The following is a 19,400-nucleotide window of genomic DNA, read 5'->3' as shown; positions in this document are numbered from 1 at the left end:
GATTTGTACTTTCTGTTGTCACAAAGTGAATTTTTGTGACGGATAGAGAGCCGTCGTCTAGTGTGAAATTAGCGAATTTATTCTGTTTTAGAATAGGAATTGGATCGACTGCCGGATATATTTTGTTAGATTTGTAGTTGTGTATATGCATTATCACCATCGCCGTCAACCCCTTTAAATCATCAGCAGCGGATTCATCTAACCAGAAATTTCCAGATCTTGTTTACCACTCTGTGCGTTCTCGTATTTTGTATTGCATTAGCAGCATCCGTATCATCAGAACGATAAGCGGCTACCGAGTTGAGTCGGTATCATTCTTCTTGTAATTTCTGGTGAGAAATATTGTTTACCGGCCTGATTTAGTGTAGCAATTAGTATCATTGTCATCATTAGCTGCACCCTTAACATCAGGAGCAGCTGAGTCAAACCCTGTCACATGACCAGTGGCGTGATCGTCTTTTCAGACTCCCATTGGTCGGCAATCTTTTTTCCCCCGGCCTCCTAATTTTCAGCGACCGGGTGCTGCTTCAAGAAGACCTGGGAGAGAGGCAGTTGTTCGGTGAACGGGTTTGTGTACGGCTGCGTTCCGAGCGGCGCTCCCAATAGTGGTGAACTAGAGGGTTAATATTCTATTCTGTATTTTAGTGAATGGAATATTGAATGTCGAATTGCCGACTGTATTTGAAGGTGGATTCTCCTGGGGGATTTTCTTTCTTGTCGGTTATTTTTCCTAAATTCGTATCACTGGGGGTGAACGAGTTATCCTTGGTTTTGAAACCTGTAAGGGATCTCAAGTTTGTGCTACAAATAGTTGAGTGGGAAATCTAGCTAGGCTCTTATAGCGGGTTATTTTTGAGTACTTAATTTATAAGTCTCGACTCTGTCTTTTCACGACGTTTTTAATTAACTTATAATACAGGAAGTGGGAATCGGTTCGCTATTCTCCGTATCAGTATCCACGTCGATTCAGGTAATTGTATGTCAGGACTGGTAGTCCGTATATTTTTCCTTCTCTGTAGTAAGGTGGCCTTTAGTTTAAAGAGTAATTTTTCTCCATTGAATTTTTATTCTTGTAGGGAAATCCCTGTCCTTTTTAAGAATAGTTTTTCTCAATTAATTTTTATTCTTGTGGGAAAATCCCTGTTCCTTTTGAGAATAGTTTTCTCGATTAATTTTTGTCCCTGCAGAGAAATTATTATCATTTATAGTAAGTTTTCCTTGCTTGGTTTTCATACTATAGAGTGGCCCAGTATTTTAACTTTTCTTAGCAGTTTCTGACTTGCTGTAATACCTAGTAGGAAAATTCCAATCATTTCCTAGAGAACTCAGGTACAGCTTGAGTTCGTCCTTGTCGAAGTTGGTAGACTGCGACGTCCTTTCTCTTTCTTTCTCTCAACTTTCCCTTTACTAAAGTCCTTCTAGCTCTCAGGTACAGCTTGAGGACTTCCTCGCCGAAGTTTTTAGACTGCGGCATCCTTTCTCTTTCTTTCTCTTAATTCTTCCTGTGTTAAAATCCTTCCTGATCTCAGTTCCAGATTCGAGATCGTCCTAGTCGCGGGTTTTCAGACCCGCGAATCCTTTCTAAAATTCTTAGAAACCTGTCTTCTTTAATAGCAAATATTATTTGCTGGCTTTCCCTGTGGAAAATTCACGAATTTTCTCGTGATCTCAGTTGCAAATTAGAGATCGATCTTGTGGTAGTCCTTAGACTGGCAATTACTTGGAAAAGTCTATTGAAATCTTTTCCTGAATTAGGAGTCTCTGACTCGATATTTTCCTTGTGGAAAATCCTGGAAAAATCCTTTCCTACCCTGACAACGACAGACTGTTGTCTTCCCGATATTATTCTACAGACTGTGTCTGTGAAAAATCTTTTCTATCCTCTCATAATAGTCGACATACTGACTATTAATTTAAAAGCGTTTCGGACGATTGAGAGTGATTCCCCTACCCTTAAGGGCAGTCACTGATTGACCCTTAATAACCGGCGCGCAGTCATCAGATTAGCGCGGAAATCCTGTTTAGCAGTTTCAGAATTGCTGAAAATCCTTTCGCAGCTGCAGGCTCGCGATTCAGAAATCCTACACCTAAAACCTTATCCTCTAAGCTTTAATTACCACGTAATTGAAATTGATATACTGTATTTAGCTAGCAGGTCCAGCTTGCTGAGAGCTAGAGCGCAATTCTCAGATTGCGGATTATTGAGCAGATATTTATTTGCTGTAGAGAATAATAATCTTATTATTGATTCTCTGTTCCCTATACCCTATACCGTATACCTCATACCCTGCACCCTATTCTCTATAGCTTACACCCTATACCGTGCCCTATTTAACTACATCTTAAATACTACTAATAACTCCATAGTTCCGTCATACCTTTACCCCATAGCTCTCACCTTAAACCCCATAGAAAAACCACATCCCGGGCTTGCAGGTACAGCTTGCTCGCCGTCAGTTCGCAGTTGGTTCAGATTGCGTACTACCTTTATAAATAGAATTATTGGTAGGGATCTGATAGTCAGATCCGTCTCCTTGTATAGGGTTATCTTAATCTCCCTTAACACCCACCCTGTATTCCAAAGGCCGAGGGCCGAATCGGCCAGCAACGGCACGGGCAAACACTCTTCCCCCTGAATGTAAAAATCTCGCGAAAGAAGCAGAGGGTAAAGAATCAGGATAGAGGGAGAAGTGTAGGTCCGGTAACTCCACCTGTCAGTACGGCTACTGACCCCGACCCATATCCGACTGTAGCTAGTCCGCGTTGTAGCAATACTTCGCAATTATTAGGAAACCTAGAGGGTGGAATAGGACATGCTAATACTGTATAATTTAAGAGAAGGGAAGATGTGAGCAGTATAATTTGAGAGGAGAGAAGATCTGACCGAAAGCCACTTTTACATTTCCTCGAGTATCACATGTTCATGGTAGAATAATGTAAATTGTTGATGAATATTCATTCATTTATCTAACACGTTATTCCAGACTATCATAATATGTTATACTAGCAGGTAACCCGTGCTCTGCAAGGGTCTATTTTAAAACTTGACTAACTGAAAACTTGACCGAGTGGAATCTTGAAGAGTTTCAAATAGGCCTAGAACCATCCTCGGTTAATTAATAAAACAACAGATCTTTATTCGATTGGAACATATCTTTTTTAATAAAACAAAACGTGGCCATCAGTGACCTACTTTCCCTTCTTGGCCTTGATCTTCCTCATGTAGAACTCTAATAGAGTTCTTTTGAATAGATTCATTAAGAATCTATTTGCAAAATTTCAAGTTAATCAGTTAAGAAGTTGAGACGTGATGATGCGTCAAACATAATTTTCCTAACCCGTACATTTATGAGCCAGTTCTTTCCTTCATTATAGTATAGATAAGTTATTCAACTTGGTGCTAGCCTAATAAAGAGACAAAACTCAAACCTTGTTTAGAAACCTTCCTCAACTTGATGCCAACCTGACAAAATTGGACTGGTTATTAATTTAGTTGCCAATTTCAACCATCTGTTTCGAAGAGGTAGTCTCTCTAGATTACCTAAAGTACTATATCAGCATATAATATGTATTCATGTCCCATGAATGAAATTTGTTCATAAATTCTGAAAAGTCTAGAAAATTGAAATTTGGGCTTCAAGGTGCACGAGAGTGATATTTTTAGAATCTATGTGCAAAATTTGGAGATCTAAATCGTTCCCGTTTTTCGGATATGAAATCCACAAGTTGACATGTTTTCATGCGAACAAACACAACCCTACTCTCTCTTATTATATAGATACATAGACTGTCGAAGAACTAGCTGAGGATTAATATAATAATATTCATACTAATTATAATTCTATGATTTTCATTAATTATTCTCTCATTTTTTAATACAGGACAGAAAAATTCTGCGCCAGTTCTGGGATGTGAAAGGGCTGCACACGAAAGAAGCGAGCTTCCACGTTGTGATCACCAGCTACCAGCTTGTTGTAACTGACTTCAAGTATTTCAATCGGTTCAAATGGCAGTACATGATACTGGATGAAGCGCAGGCTCTCAAAAGTACCAACAGGTATGTTGAGAAAATATTGTAAGCCCTCAATAAATTCACTCTTAGTATCTATTCAAAGTCAGTTAATCAAACAAGTAATTTAGTAAATTGGGTAAATTGTAATATTAATATGACAAAATGTATGTCCCAATTTCAAACAACGATATTTATTTTAAAAGACTATGCACAATAACCAATTTCACATCAAATTACTCAAAGAAGCATCAAAGTTTATGTTGAGTGTATTAATCTATGTGAAATCCTTTTTAGACTGGGACTACATGTACAACAAAGTAAGGTCCATGCACTATGATTTGTGAAAATGTACAAAAACGTTTACTTAGCTGAATCTCGTTCATGCTCCACTCTTTATGGGGGGGGGGGGGGTTTGGTTCCTCATATTCATTATTATGTCGATTGACTTTACAGCTTACCTGAAACGACGCCTCATCATCGCTATGAACGAGATCGCCTACAGTGAACGTTTTTGTGCATTTACACAAACCATGTTGTATGGAACCCACATTTTTTAGATGTCGTCCGAGCCTCAAAAGAAGCAAACATAAACTTGATGCTTCTGTGAGTAATTTTATGTGTTATTGGTTCGCGTGATATTTTATTATCATGTGTTTTGAATATTATTAATTGAAATAACGAATTTGACTAGAATAAACAATTAGTTTCTGGAATGAACTCAAATGAATAAGTTGTTTTGAAAATATGTAAGTTGTTAAGAAATAAACAGAAGTTTATTGAAGTGTGATGGAAAATCGTATACTAAGATAGTAATATTATGTTAATTAGATTATGGGTAATAAAATTTATGTTACGGATTATGATAATTAGATTATGGATAATAGAATTTATGTTGAATACAAATATTTGAGTCTTGTTGCCACCCTTTTCTTGAGAGAACATATGTTTTTTTTCTCAGATTTTATGCAAAAGCCAACCATATAATTATAATTGTATGATTAATTTGTGTGCAGTATGCGGTGGAAACTGCTGCTTGGCTTCAGCTGCCGCAACCGACTGCTGCTGTCGGGCACACCCATCCAGAACAGCATGGCCGAGCTGTGGGCACTGCTGCACTTCATCATGCCCACCATGTTCGACTCGCATGACGAGTTCAACGAGTGGTTCTCCAAGGACATCGAGAGTCATGCCGAGAACAAGACTAGCATTGATGAGAGTCAGTCAACAACTTATTGTCACACAAATTATAATCTCAGAACTACTTGGATCGTCAATAGATGAACTGAAATTTTATCGTTTTCAAGATTTGTAGTGAAATGAAAATTAATGTTAGTCTCAGAGACTAGTTTTAATGACAATCAACAAATATTATCTTATTTATTTAATCATTCAGAATAATTACACAACTTACAGAAAAGTACCACAGACTTATAAGCCCAAAACGGTTCCAATTCTAATTTATACAACAGTCCAAATGTAGCTAGGTTAGGTCTAGGCTAGGTTATCACAACATTCATCAATTGCACACTCAATTTACAATTCAAAACACACAAAAATCATTTTTAAATTTAAAAAAATACTTCTAAACTAAATTAAATCAATCACAATTAATTAGAAAATTCCAAAATTTGAAAAACTATAAAATTTTGAGACCGAAAAGGCAAACACTATTAAGAACTTATCACAGCTGTGAAACCAGCAACAATAAAACTTAGAGAAATTGAAGGTGTTTGAGGTTTGATTCAGAGGAATTAATAATGATAATAAATAAATAAGTTGAATTAATAATTTCAAGTCAATTTAATGAATTCATGAGTTAGTTTATTCTGGAAGATGAGAATATATTTGAATAAATTCAAATTCAAACTATTTCGCCTCAACAATAAAAATAATGCATGATAAATTATACTCAATACAAAGTAACGGAAAATGATAATCCTTTTTTATACTGAGAAATGAAACTTTGTTAATCCAAATAACATATAAATGCGCTGCCTGCAAAACCAAAGTTTAAATGCTGGTGGTTAGCTGTATTAATGAAAATTTTCAATACAAAAAGTTCAATGTAAAAATACATATAAATTGAACAAAAATGAATATTAATATGAAATTAGAGAAATGACAATAACTATTTTTAGTTTTAAGATTGTGTCTCATAATCTGAACCACCCAGTAAAACAAAAATGTAGGCTATATTATACTGTACATCAATCAAAATGTAATCACTGCTTTACTTCACCCACGAATAATTCATTATATCATCTCTATTACAAGTTTTTTCTTACGCTTAGAGGATGCTAATTGTTCGATTACTAGAGTTGACATTGAAAATTTAATTTTATGCGAATAAAAAGTTTTCTAGAATCTTCAACTATCAATTTGAATATTCTACTGTAATTATCAATTCAAGTTCCTTTTTAATTTTGAGAATATCGATCGTTAATTTCTAGACTAGTTCACTATTTTGATTTGTTCTTTTACCAGAGATTTTTTCCGAGTTGAAAGTTTGGACAGCATGTCATAATTTTGATTTTTGCTTTTTACAGAGCATCTATCAAGACTGCACATGATACTGAAGCCATTCATGTTGAGGCGGATAAAGAAAGATGTGGAGAACGAGCTGTCTGATAAAATAGAGGTGATGGTGTACTGTCCACTGACAACTAGACAGAAAATGCTGTACGCTGCGTTGAAAAAGAAAATCAGGATAGAAGACCTGCTTCATTATTCCGGACAGTATCAGTCGGCCCAAAGCATAACATCCAACTTGATGAACCTGGTTATGCAGTTCAGAAAGGTAAAGATCATAACTCCAAAATCACGTCGTGAGGTAAATTTCGTCCTGTTTTTATTCAATCTGTCCGAACAGTTCAGATGTTGAAATTCTATTTACTGCCAGGAACACGATAGAATGCATCATCTCACCAAAAAAATACAATCAAGTATTCATTACGGGAATTGAATACAAGTTACAGAAAAATGAGTGATTTGAAAGAATTGTCACATACTTATTCTTCAACCAATGTCAATTTTCATTTTTTAAACGTGTAGCTTAGATGTTACCAATGGGTGTTTATCCATTCATTCATTCATTCATATATTACATCAAATAAATGTCAATTTTATTATTTCAATGTGTAGCTTACATGATGCCGATGCAATTTATCCATAAATTTATTCACATAGAATCAAATAGATCACTCTTGCGGAAAAGAACAACTATGATCCTTTTTCCGAATTATACACACATTTAACAGCATTGACAAACAAAAATTGAGAGTTCTCCAATTTTATACCAAGATACAATTTTTCTCATTCATCCAATGAAAAATTCGATGCTATTTTTGTGAAATTGCAATTTTTTAAATTTTGTAAATGTTATTTTTTATTTCTTCTAGGTTTGCAATCATCCCGAATTGTTTGAACGTAGAGAAGCAAAATCACCATTTTTCATGCGATGTTTAGACTATGTCATACCACAGCTAGTGTTTAAAGAAGGTCTTTTACATAGAGCAATTCCCAGCATTCGACATCTGCTCTACAATCATCTCAGTATTATGAATCCAAATCATGTGCATCGGACGTTGTTTCCTCAAACTGATAAAACAGGTTTGTGACGAATTGAACAAAATAACATGCTTTCAGTAAATAGCTAAGATTGAATCGTTTGCTAAAAATTTAATTTAATTCATATAGAACGAAAATCGACTTGCATTTTTTTCAATCTTGTGCCTGTATCAATATTTTTTTCGAATGATGATCGTAATTAATCTCTGAGACTAACCATTAATTTTCATCTCTCTATAATCTTGAAATAAATAATTATGTAATAGCTAGAACACTAGTTAACAATATAACACTATAGGCCTAGATAACAATAGTTTTAATTAATAAAGGTTAGTTGACAATGGAAAGCAGTTGGAGTTGAATCGAACAAATAGAATTGATTGAAAATCAATGTTTCCTTCTAGTTGAAGGCGTGTACTTTATTGATTGCAGATATTAGTGATAATTCGAAAACTTTCTTTCATCTAATTATTTCCAAAAAGTGTTTTTTGTGTTGAATTTTTTCTCATTCGAGTGGTAATAATCCTAATAGTATATTCTTTATTTTTATAGAAATATCTTCAAATTGTGATAGTGCATTCTCCTTCACGCGATTTATTGACTTATCTCCTGAAGAAACGTTCAGGTTGACGATTGGAGGACTTACCAACAGGTTAGTTGTTAGAAAACCTTGAAATGATCAAAATCTTATGTTATTGCACAGTCATTATAACTCTCCTTCAAGTAGAGTTCAAAATTGAGTTTCAATAGTTGTTTCGAGCACTTGGACATCTTCTGGTTCTCCCCTTCCAAATTCCGAAGGATTTCCTATGATTTAGTCGAGTGGTCCATGATTAGACGTGGTCCATCATTTTGTAATTTGTGCTTGCATTTGATTATCCCCAAATATGTTGTATTACATTGCACAGACATTCCATTCTTTTTGTCTTCAATATGCTAATTTGCAACATTCTTTCTAATTTATATTTTAATATACTCATACTTTCATGAATTATTTAGTGCATTGTAACTATAATATTTTTACATAATATTGTTCTGTGATTACTAAGGTGTTATATTCATTATTTTAATTATTAATCCATATTTTAATGAAATATAATTATTTTATAAATTCATTATTACAAATACATGGATAAAGAAAGTAAAGTATCTAAGAAACATTCAGCTTGTGAAATAATAGAATGGTAATAAGAATTTTGTAGTGAAATTAATTTATTTATGATGTGGATCAACGAATTATACTGGCACTGGACTGACGTCGACTGCGAGTGTTGACTATAATTTTGGCATCATTCAACTTTTTTTGTTTCGTGATACTTTATTCTAATAGCTCTTTCAAAGTTGTAATTTTTGTATGTCAATGTTTCATTTTAACTACATATTTCATACATTTCCTTTTCCACTCATTTGCTCTTCGGGTGATTGTTTAAAATGGAGCTCAAAAAGAGAAATTTACTACGTTGTATCAATAGAATGTACATGAAGCATTTTCTTTATAAAATTAATTCGATCTCAATTTAATTTCCCCAATGGTGTTTTTGTCAATTGAGGTAATTGCTATAGTTCATTCATGCATAAATTCTAAATGCATAAATTGTTTAGTCCATTTATGCATAAATTCTACTTATCTTGCTTAGGTTGCTACATTTGGTGAAAATTATGGAGATCGAAAATAAATTCAATCACTGTACCAACTGGTGGGAAAATGAGAAGATTCGACTGATAATGCCTCAGAAGAGATATCCTCAAGGCCTTGTGTTCACGGCGCACGAGGGCCACACGTGTGTATTCTCACATGTCCGCAATGTGCACTACTCGTGTGCTGAAACCATCGAACATCGGCTGCTTCGAAGCAGGAAGGCTCAACTTGTACAGGTAGAAAATAATTATTTCATGTTCATTCTGCAATTAATTTCTTATCGTCAGATCTAGCGTTAACAAATTAACTATCATGAACCTAAACTTCCCAGATTGTCAAGTTATAAAGATATTGAAATATTATACGGAGTAATTTAAAGAAATAGATCCATTGTTCCCAGACAGAAAAAGATAGTTGTAGGCATACGATTAAAAAAAAATTATTTATTGCCAAATATACAATGATTATCATAGAAAATGTAATATTGTTCTCAATTATTCAGTACACACATTTCAAATGACTCAAAACAGTAAAACTAAATTCAGGAAAAACACAAGACAATGAAACTTATTATAACACTCACTTTACAATACAACAGAAAATACAAAAGCAAATAATTTCTATACTTTATTTTACTTGAAACAACTCAACACACATAATGCAATATACACGAGTAGAAATACAACAGAACACAACACTCACAATACGATATTACTGAAAACAAGTCAAAACATTACTCAAATTAACACAACATACACAATAATACAACCTGCTGCTTAATGCATCTGGAAACATATTGCTTTATCCCTTTCGGTCATGCTTTTTTTTGTATAAGTAGAAAAAATCTGAAATTTGGTACTCTAATTATATTATTTTTTTATGATTTTTGAAAGTGTCAAAACATTTTTTTCACTAATAGTTATGGAAATATAATATGGTCGTTAAAACGGCCAAAATTACTCAAAGGTAAGAAATAATTAGTCTTTTCCATGAATTGCACAAATGTTATTATTGGTGAAAAAAATAATTTTAGGCATTTACAAGTCTTATTTGACATAAAATAACATATATGATAATATATATGACATAAAATAATATGTCAAACATTTAGAGCAATGGAAGTAGAAAATTTGTAAGTTTTGCATGTTCAGTAAACAAAAAAAGGTATCATAGATAGTGAGTGATATTCACTTCATTATAAATAACATCAAAAATTACCATTCAACAATGCTGACAGTAGGATGTGAATCTAGCTACATAGTCTCCATAAGCAAGAATAATATTTACCTTTATCTTTCCATTGCTCTTTCCTTTGTATCTTTTTCCATTGTTCAGCCAGTTGGCAAACATCTTACCTATGAATTTAATTATACATTTTATGATTCACAAATCATATGCATGATTAGGAAAGAACCAACAAGCTAAGCCCAAAACGGTTCTTTTCCAGAATTTGGTAGCTTCATATAGCTACCAAATAGTACTAATAGCTAAGAAATTGGCACACTTAATCGCAAATCTTTTACAAAAAAATGTAATTAAGTTTTTTAAAATCTCCATAATTTTGCTTGTTATGTGTGGTCAGTTGGCGAAAATGTCGGCCGAGGTGTCATCGTGGCCGCTAAGCTCCTCCCCCGTCTCAGTGACACGCAGCAGCAGCCAATCGCCGACCAAGAAGGAGCAGCAGGCGAAGGCCAGCTCGACCAGTCCCGTGGCCGCCTCGCCCGAAGGGGGCGTGGCTACAATTCCCACCAAGCTGGTGCTGTTGCCTGAATTCAGACACGTGCCTCGCTCACCCAGGGTACTCGAATGCTACCCCACTGTGCTGCCCTCATTTGTCTACAATACACAGCCAAAGGTATTTGTTGAAACATATTTGTGATTTTTCTTCCATATAACAGCTATACAAAATATTGTGATATTTTTCATACAAATAAACATAGCTTGAAAGGATAGAGGCTGGATAAAAAATACTTTTTCCTCCAGTTACTGTCTAAAGTGCTTACTTTACTCCCTGGAACATAATACCAAAGTGTCACTTTTTCGCTCTCGGGTACGAAAAAAGAGAAAAACTCCCTAGAGCGTAAAATTAACTTCATTTAAATAACATGGGAAGCATCTCTATTTTTAGTAACTCACATTTGAAATATGTTAAAAGGTCTAAGCTCAGATGAGGAAGCATAAGAGGTGTCTGTCAGTGAGTCAACTGAATTCAATACCACAACCAGAAATTTGATCAACTCATGAAATATATGTCTGTATGGATATTACATACTTAATATTAGTAGACGATAAAAATTTATACATATTTTATTCTGTTCAAAATACCAGCCAACAAATATTTTTCATCTGCAATTCTAATCTGAAACGCGTGATCTGGAGTCAGCCATTTTTGATAGCCGCCCAGCTGATAATTGTTACAACTTTTGCCGATAGATAGCGCAATCGGCAGTGCCAATCAGACGACCGGTTTTTAGGTTTTAGATTTTAGGTTATGTTGTTAGAAAACATTGTCACCAATAACGTAAGGCGGGATGCACACCGGAGAAACGCGTTTCGTGAAAAAAGTTTCAGGAAACGTGAAACGAAAGTTGCTCGCAATCGACTGATACGTTTCTTTTGTATGCATGCGCGAGTGAAACGGATTGCATGAAACAAGTTTCATGAAAGAGGGCTTCACGAAATGCGTTTCTCCGGTGTGCATCCCGCCTAAGTTATTAAAATGATTTGATTTGCAGTTTCTATAAAAAAATGTAGATGGAGGAAAAATGTTCTGTACATCACGAGCGAAAAATACTTTTCTCCCTCAGGAAAATTGTTGCCCTCGGCTTCGCCTCGGGCTTCAAACTTTTTCCCACAGGGAGAAAAAGTTGTACTTTTCACTCTAGATATACAAATAACTATTTTAACGAATTTATTTGTTTGCCAAAAATTTCAATTTGTTAGTCTTTGTTTTTCTTATGAGTCTATTATAACTAAAGGCAGGAAAGGCAACAATTCACCTCGCCCATTAAATGGATGAAATCTTCCATTCATATAAATTTTTCACTCATGGAACTAAATCATGAAAATACTAATAATATGTATTTAGAAGTATATAATGAATTCTTACACCATTCTTGTTATTTATGTAGTTACAATGGTTTTTTGACCAACATGTTTTTCATTTCAGATTCAAGTTGGCTCGCGAGACATGTACGCCAGTTGCAGTGAAGCGGCTTGGTGGCTCCTGGAGCACAACCAGTGCTCGACTAAGACCGGACAAGACGTGATGTGGTATGGCAGCCCCGAGGTTGCCCAGTTGTATCGGACTAGTAGCATGTATTTCACTCCCATCACAGTGGGTGGTCTAAGTGCTTCGTCACCTCTCAAAGGGTGGTCCAACATCAACATACCTGACAAACAAACCTTGGTCACGGATGCTGGAAAGCTATACGTTTTGGATAATTTGCTTAAAAGACTGAAAGAACAAGGACATAGGGTGTTGATTTACTCGCAGATGACAAGGATGATAGATTTGTTGGAGGAGTATATGTGGTACAGGAAGTTGACCTACATGAGGCTGGACGGCTCGTCAAAGATATCAGACCGGCGGGATATGGTGGCCGACTTTCAGTCGAGGGACGACATTTTTGTGTTTCTGTTGAGTACGCGTGCCGGTGGGTTGGGTATCAACCTGACGGCGGCCGACACCGTGATATTCTACGACAGTGACTGGAATCCCACCGTCGACCAACAGGCCATGGATCGGGCGCACAGGCTGGGACAAACCAAACAGGTGACGGTTTACCGACTTATCTGTAAAGACACAATCGAGGAGCGCATTCTACAACGAGCCAGGGAGAAAAGCGAGATACAACGAATGGTGATTAGTGGCGGCGATTTTAAACCCGACACGTTGAAACCGAAAGAAGTGGTCTCGTTGCTTTTGGACGATGATGAGATTGAACAGAAGTACAGACAGAAGCAGGCGGAAAGGAGACAACTGGAGGAGAGTCGACAGGATGGATACAAGGAGAGGGAGAAGGAGCGCAAGAGAAAGAATATGGGAGCGTTCAAGGAGCCTGTGAAGCATACACGAGTAGAGGAAACAGTGACTGAGGACGCCGCCATCTTTGGATTCGATTCGGCACCGGCTAGTCCAGCTCAGAGTGATGTGAGTGATATTTTCTCTCTTTTTATAATAGTTTTAGATTTCAGTCTAAATGAAGTCTTTGATATTTTCAGGTAAATGCATGTATTTAGGTCAAGTTGACTTGAGCTAATAACATAATATCAGCTAATTGATTCATGGAATTAACACTATTGGAAGCAAGAAACAGTCAAAATAATGTGAAAGTTTTAATCTGATATATTGTCCTAATGTAGCTCATGTAAATACAGTATTAATTTCTTGGAAGATTTCACTTTTAAAGCCTCAACTGACCATAAAATCTTAAAGAATATACGATAAAAAATGTAACATAATGAATTGCAACAATTGCTTCAATGATGTAATCTATCTTTTGCATCGAAGCACTATAAGTCAAGCAATTTCTTCTTTTTATAGTTAACTTAAATATTTTTGTGGGTACTCTGTGTAATTCGACTTAGACAAGTTAACTGAAGCTGTTGAATAAATTTATTGTGTTCTACCTTTTGTAAAAATCAAGAAATTTCAATTTTTACAATAAATTGGCTGTGATATTTTATTGTACATCTATGTAGTTGAGACAAGTTATTAGTGTAATTTACACAGTTTCAATTAATTGCGTCAAAACCGTTTGTCATGACAAATTATCGAAATATTCCAAATCTTGAAGAATAGTTGAAGGCATACACATTAAAAAAATGTGACAATAACAACCAATGGCATTACTATCAATTGAAGATAACATATCTATCAATTTGGCGACTTAGTAATTCAATTTAATACTGTAGTATGAATCAGCCAGTATTAATAATTATCATAGAAATTAATTTAGCTCTTTCAATTGAATAAATTGTATTTAGTAACTTATTGGCAATATAATTTAATCAGCTCACCACATGATACCGTAGCTCCCACCTTAAAAAGGCAGATTGTTTATTAATGCTATAATATATACAACTTATAAGCTTCAGCTATTTGTATTAGATGAATGCTATCATGCTTACAGGGAAGTGCAATGCAAGATGATACCAGCAGTGATGCTCTGGTGGTTGATATTGACGCCACTGAGACAGTTACCACTCCAGGTAATTTATATCATATTATTTCTCTTAATCGATCATTTTTATCCTAATTCATCCCTATATTTATGCAAAATTTAATATGCATTATCTATCACGTTATGACTTTATTAAAAATGAACACTGTGACTGGGATTATTAACACACTTTTTAGATCAGTCATTACTCACAATTCGTATTTTATTCTTGCAAGATGTTCAAAGCTATTAGAGTTAGCAAACTTCTAGATTCGCCCCCACCTATTACTCATTTATTCACAACAATAGCCTATTAGCAATAGATTTTATACTTTAATAGTTTACTTTTACTCGTGTCTGATCAAGGCCATCTATAATGTAACTATGGTGTAACATTCTATAGATTGTCATGTTCTGATACATAAATGTAGAAATATCACTTCTTTAGTTGGATTTTATTTACAGCTAACAATAATTATTTATTTTATATTATTTGTTCACGCTTTGTCACTTTCGTCTGAGCTATTGATTATTGTTTTCAGTTCGGCCTCCTGGTATGAAAACCAGAGGACGGCCCAGGTCAAGAAGAGGGATGCCTGGGAGATCACCAGCTTCACCAAGTGAGTTTTCAACCAATTTATCATTTGCACATGCTTTTTTACAATATTCTCAACTTTAACAGTGAATTGAACATCAAGTTCTTCAACTTTTGGAAAGCATTAATTTTCTTCAAAAAAAGAACTTACAATCATTTAGAAGATGTAGATCAAGTTTGAATACAGAGCATTTCGAATGTAACCCTTTTTACATTAAGGAAATTACACTTGACCTTTTAGCAATATTAATATTCATTGCTCGACCTTTTATTAATATTTTGAACAATTACCACGGATGAGAAAACTGATTATCTGTTAAAGTAGAAGTATCAATACTTCTGATTTTGAAATCTGATTTTGAACAACACTGAAATAGATTCCCCTCCATTGATAAGTGGAATATCATTTTATAATGAAATAATCTTACAAATTACTATTGACAGCTACTGATACTCTAATTTAGATCAATTTACTTGCAGTTTGTACTAAAACACTGATTAGTGTTTCTATGTGAACAAATAAGACCAATTGTTTTGTAGAAGAATAAATCGATAGTAAATAATTTTATGTATTTAGTAGTGAAATTGAATTGGTATGACTACAACCTTACTCTTATTTTTGGGCCATTATTTTTCATTTATCAATCAACATTTTTCTATTTAATCTATTTTCCTACATTTATTCATTTTATTCTGTATAATTGAAGAGTTGATTTCAAATGTACAACAATTTTCATTTGTGTATACCGTAATAATTTCCAATTACAATATACAGTATTAATTTCTATCAACATAGTAGGCTACAATGATTATAGATTGATAGATGGAATAACTATCGTATTTTATTACTATTACTATTGCATTTCTTTCTGGCACAATTTCGAATAATTGTTCAAATAATATTATTTTCTATTGTTTGTACTTTCAACAGTTTCTGACCTAACATTTTAATGTAACACATAATAAATATGGCTAGTCTTTACTTAGTTATTATATCATAGAGAAAAGATAGCACAAGATTCCCATGATATAGGTCGTTCATGTTCCAATTTTCAATGCTAACTCAAGCCGATAGTCCTAGTAAATTTTTCGTGAAGCTATGTGACGCTGGTTGTCTCTCATTCTGTGCCGTTCTTACACTCTCATCCGGCCATAACAGTAATAATAGACAGTAGTCTACAGTAATTGGTTTGAATTAACAGAAAATTGGAGGATAAACTACCTATACAATGGGATTTTTGTCAACTCAAGCCGATTACTGGTGACTATTGTCTATTAGTACTGTCTTGGCCGGGTGAGAGTGTAAGAACGGCACAGTTAAAGAGACTACCAGCGTCTCATAGCTTCACCAAAAAGAACGGGTTGATAGAATTGGCCAACTCGGAACTCGCTGACTCCATGTTAAACTGCCGTATGAATCAAAACTGCTCTGATCGGTGTAGTATTGATTCGTATGGCAGTTTAACATGGAGTCAGCGAGTTCCGAGTTAGCCAATTCTATCAACCCAAAAGAACTACGTAGACTATCGGCTTGAGTTGACAGTGAAATTTGGAAAATAAACGCTCTATGCCATGGGATATCTTCTTATGGTATATGGTTCTTGGTTGGGTTGCACTATGTATGTATACTTCGTTTTATTATGAGCTAAGTTCTATAAATAAGTACTATCTACTATTGATGTATTTTATTTGTTTTTCAGCGAAATAAAAACTTATTCTATTGTATCATGTATTAATTTGTAATTACAGACCTGACGGCAGCGCACTACCAGCTGTCACCACGTGGCACGTCCGTGAAACGGGGCCCGGGGCGACCGCGGCTCAAGCCAATGGGCGGACCGGCACATCAGGGCTCCCGAGGCGCAGGAGTAGGAGGAGGAGGAGGTCACTTCATGGCTGGCCTCACCAACTTGCAGTCGCTGGTTCCTCCTCAGCCCTCCTCCGAGCCCATCAAGCCGTTTGGCTACTACACGCAGGACCTCGAACTCGTTCCCCTCAACACTGACGACACGTGACACTAGCTTGGTCAGTTGTCAATTCAACCTGAAAATTCACTCTATAAAGTAGATTGACATGAAGAAATGAGATCATCGATTCATTTCTTTTACTGTTAACATGATATAATTGAAAATTATATCATATAGAGATAGTATAGAATACCATAGAATATCATAGAGATATAGCATAAGAATATATCCCATGGTATAGGTTTTTAATGTTCCAAATTGATGCCGATTTCATGTTAAATCGAGCCAATTACTGTCTTCTACTGTCTATTATGATTCATAATAGATCATCGATTCATTTCTTTTACTGAAAATAGCATAAGAATATATCCCATGGTATAGGTTGTAATGTTTAAAATTGAAGCCGATTTCATGTTAAATCGAGCCAATTACTGTCTACTACTGTCTATTATGATTGTTTTGGTCGAATAAGAGAGTAAGAACGGCACAGTATGATAGACTAACAGCGTCACATAGCTTCACGTAAAAGAACTATCAACTATTGGCTTGAGTTAATAGTGAAATTAGGAACATAAACGCCCTATACAATCTTCTTATCTTTTCTCTTTGATATTTGTGAAATGTAAACAACACTAGATTTTCGGTTTTCCCCATTCATAATTGGTTGGTATGGACATGTACAACGGATGAGGGACGAAAGCAAGGCAAAACAGTTTGTAAATGTTAGAGTACAGGGAAGAAGAACGGTGGGGCGCCCGAGGTATTCATATGAGGATCGCATTGAGGAGATAGGGAGAAGAAGAGGGAAGACGGTTCGGGAGATGAGGAGGATGGCGATGGATAGGGATAAATGGAGGAAGTGGACCGAGGCTACCCCAACGCTGTAAGGCATACTGGGGAGAGACAAAGAAGAATTCCCCATTCATAATTAATCGTCTTATTAGTACGTTCGAGTCAAATGAAAAGTCTAAAAACATACATAAAATTAAACAAAATCAATACCTTGATTTGAAAATAATAAACTTGAGGAAAACATCTAAAAACAAATTAATATTCTTTTCCTCCACCTACTGTCTTAAGTACTTACTTTACTCCCTGGAACATAATACTAAAGTGTCACGTAACCAGAATTTTTATTAACATATGAAATATATGTTTGTATGCTAAAATTACCTATTACATACTTCATATAGTATACTATAAAAATTTAGAAATATTTTGTTAATACTCCATGTTATTCAAAATACCAGTTAACAAATATTTCCCATCAACTAATTTGGAACACGAACATGTAGTTATGAGTCGGCTATTGTTGTTACAACTTTTGCCGACATAGCGCTGTTGGCGGTGAATTTTTTTACTTCCAGCTGTTTATTTTTTAGGTTATGTTGTAACACATTGTTACTGGTCACGTAAGTTCTTATAGTTATTTATTTGTATATCTAGAGTGAAAAGTTCTGTTTTTTCTCCCTGAGGGAAAAGTTTGAAGCCCGAGGCGAAGCCGAGGGCAACAATTTTCCTGAGGGAGAAAAAACATTTTTCAATCGTGATATACACAACATTTTTCTTCCACCTACATTTTTATAAAAACTGCATATAAAATAATTTTTAAAACTTACGTGAGCAAATAATTGTGTTACAACATAATCTAAAAAGTTGGGCTGGCTTGTAATCACAGTTCTCCACCCAAGGTCTATAAATACAGGTCATGACACAGTCCCGTGATGCATTGCAAAATTGACATTATGTGGGGTCTTTATGGCGGTACATTTGAAATATTCAAAACTTGCTCACAACATGATGTGTTATTTTGTTATATTGTTCAAGGATTATTGATGGGCTTTGAATTGTAAAATAAATTCTTCCCACAGAATAACATTTAGATTCCAACTAGGAACTGAATTATTGTTGATTTTTAGATTAGGAACTTCAAACTCTTTTTGAGGTTTGCCTTTTGTCCCAATGCCTTATGAATCATAACAAGTTACAAGAATAAGATCAATTTTCAATCATAAAAAATTAATTATTGAACCATTTATTATTGAAATCACTTTATTAAAAAATCGAAAACCTGAATTTACATATTATCTGAACCAGAATATTGTTTTTAAAAAGCATAATGCATGATTTTGTTATGAGCAGTTTGGAATTTGAAATGTACCGCCATAAAGACCCCACATAATGGCCGCTCCATAAGGAACACGAGTGTCATTACCTGTATTTATAGACCTTGCTCCACCGACAGCGCTATGCGCTATCTGTCGGCAAAAGTTGTAACAACAATGGTCGCCACAACTACAACTATGATCCCGTTTCAATCAATCAATTCTTAAATCAAGAATCAGTACAATAATTTGAGTGAACCAACAGGATTTTGGATTTTGTTTCATCCTAAAATCAAATTGGATTCATTCCAATAGTATTTTCAATAGTTTTAATCGATTCATTAAAGAGT

At 34.9% G+C, this 19,400-nt stretch overlaps 1 protein-coding gene across 2 annotated transcripts in view; it reads left to right on the top strand.

Annotated features, from left to right (window-relative positions):
• The window catches only part of LOC111053409 (chromatin-remodeling ATPase INO80), a 37,810-nt gene that overhangs the window by 16,548 nt on the left and 1,862 nt on the right, over nt 1-19,400 (top strand). For both annotated transcript variants that reach the window (XM_039432252.1, XM_039432250.1), the window contains exons 13-23: nt 3,882-4,057; nt 5,026-5,228; nt 6,559-6,809; nt 7,411-7,621; nt 8,132-8,231; nt 9,217-9,454; nt 10,801-11,073; nt 12,388-13,371; nt 14,354-14,432; nt 14,926-15,003; nt 16,728-17,003. In XM_039432252.1, coding sequence (XP_039288186.1) covers nt 3,882-4,057; nt 5,026-5,228; nt 6,559-6,809; nt 7,411-7,621; nt 8,132-8,231; nt 9,217-9,454; nt 10,801-11,073; nt 12,388-13,371; nt 14,354-14,432; nt 14,926-15,003; nt 16,728-16,993 — 2,859 coding nt within the window. In that variant the 3' untranslated portion in view covers nt 16,994-17,003. The remainder of the gene's footprint in view (nt 1-3,881; nt 4,058-5,025; nt 5,229-6,558; nt 6,810-7,410; nt 7,622-8,131; nt 8,232-9,216; nt 9,455-10,800; nt 11,074-12,387; nt 13,372-14,353; nt 14,433-14,925; nt 15,004-16,727; nt 17,004-19,400) is intronic.

This window comes from Nilaparvata lugens, chromosome 7 (genome assembly GCF_014356525.2).
Source record: "Nilaparvata lugens isolate BPH chromosome 7, ASM1435652v1, whole genome shotgun sequence".
Taxonomy (NCBI): domain Eukaryota; kingdom Metazoa; phylum Arthropoda; class Insecta; order Hemiptera; family Delphacidae; genus Nilaparvata; species Nilaparvata lugens.
This window is presented reverse-complemented; position numbering and strand designations above follow the sequence as displayed.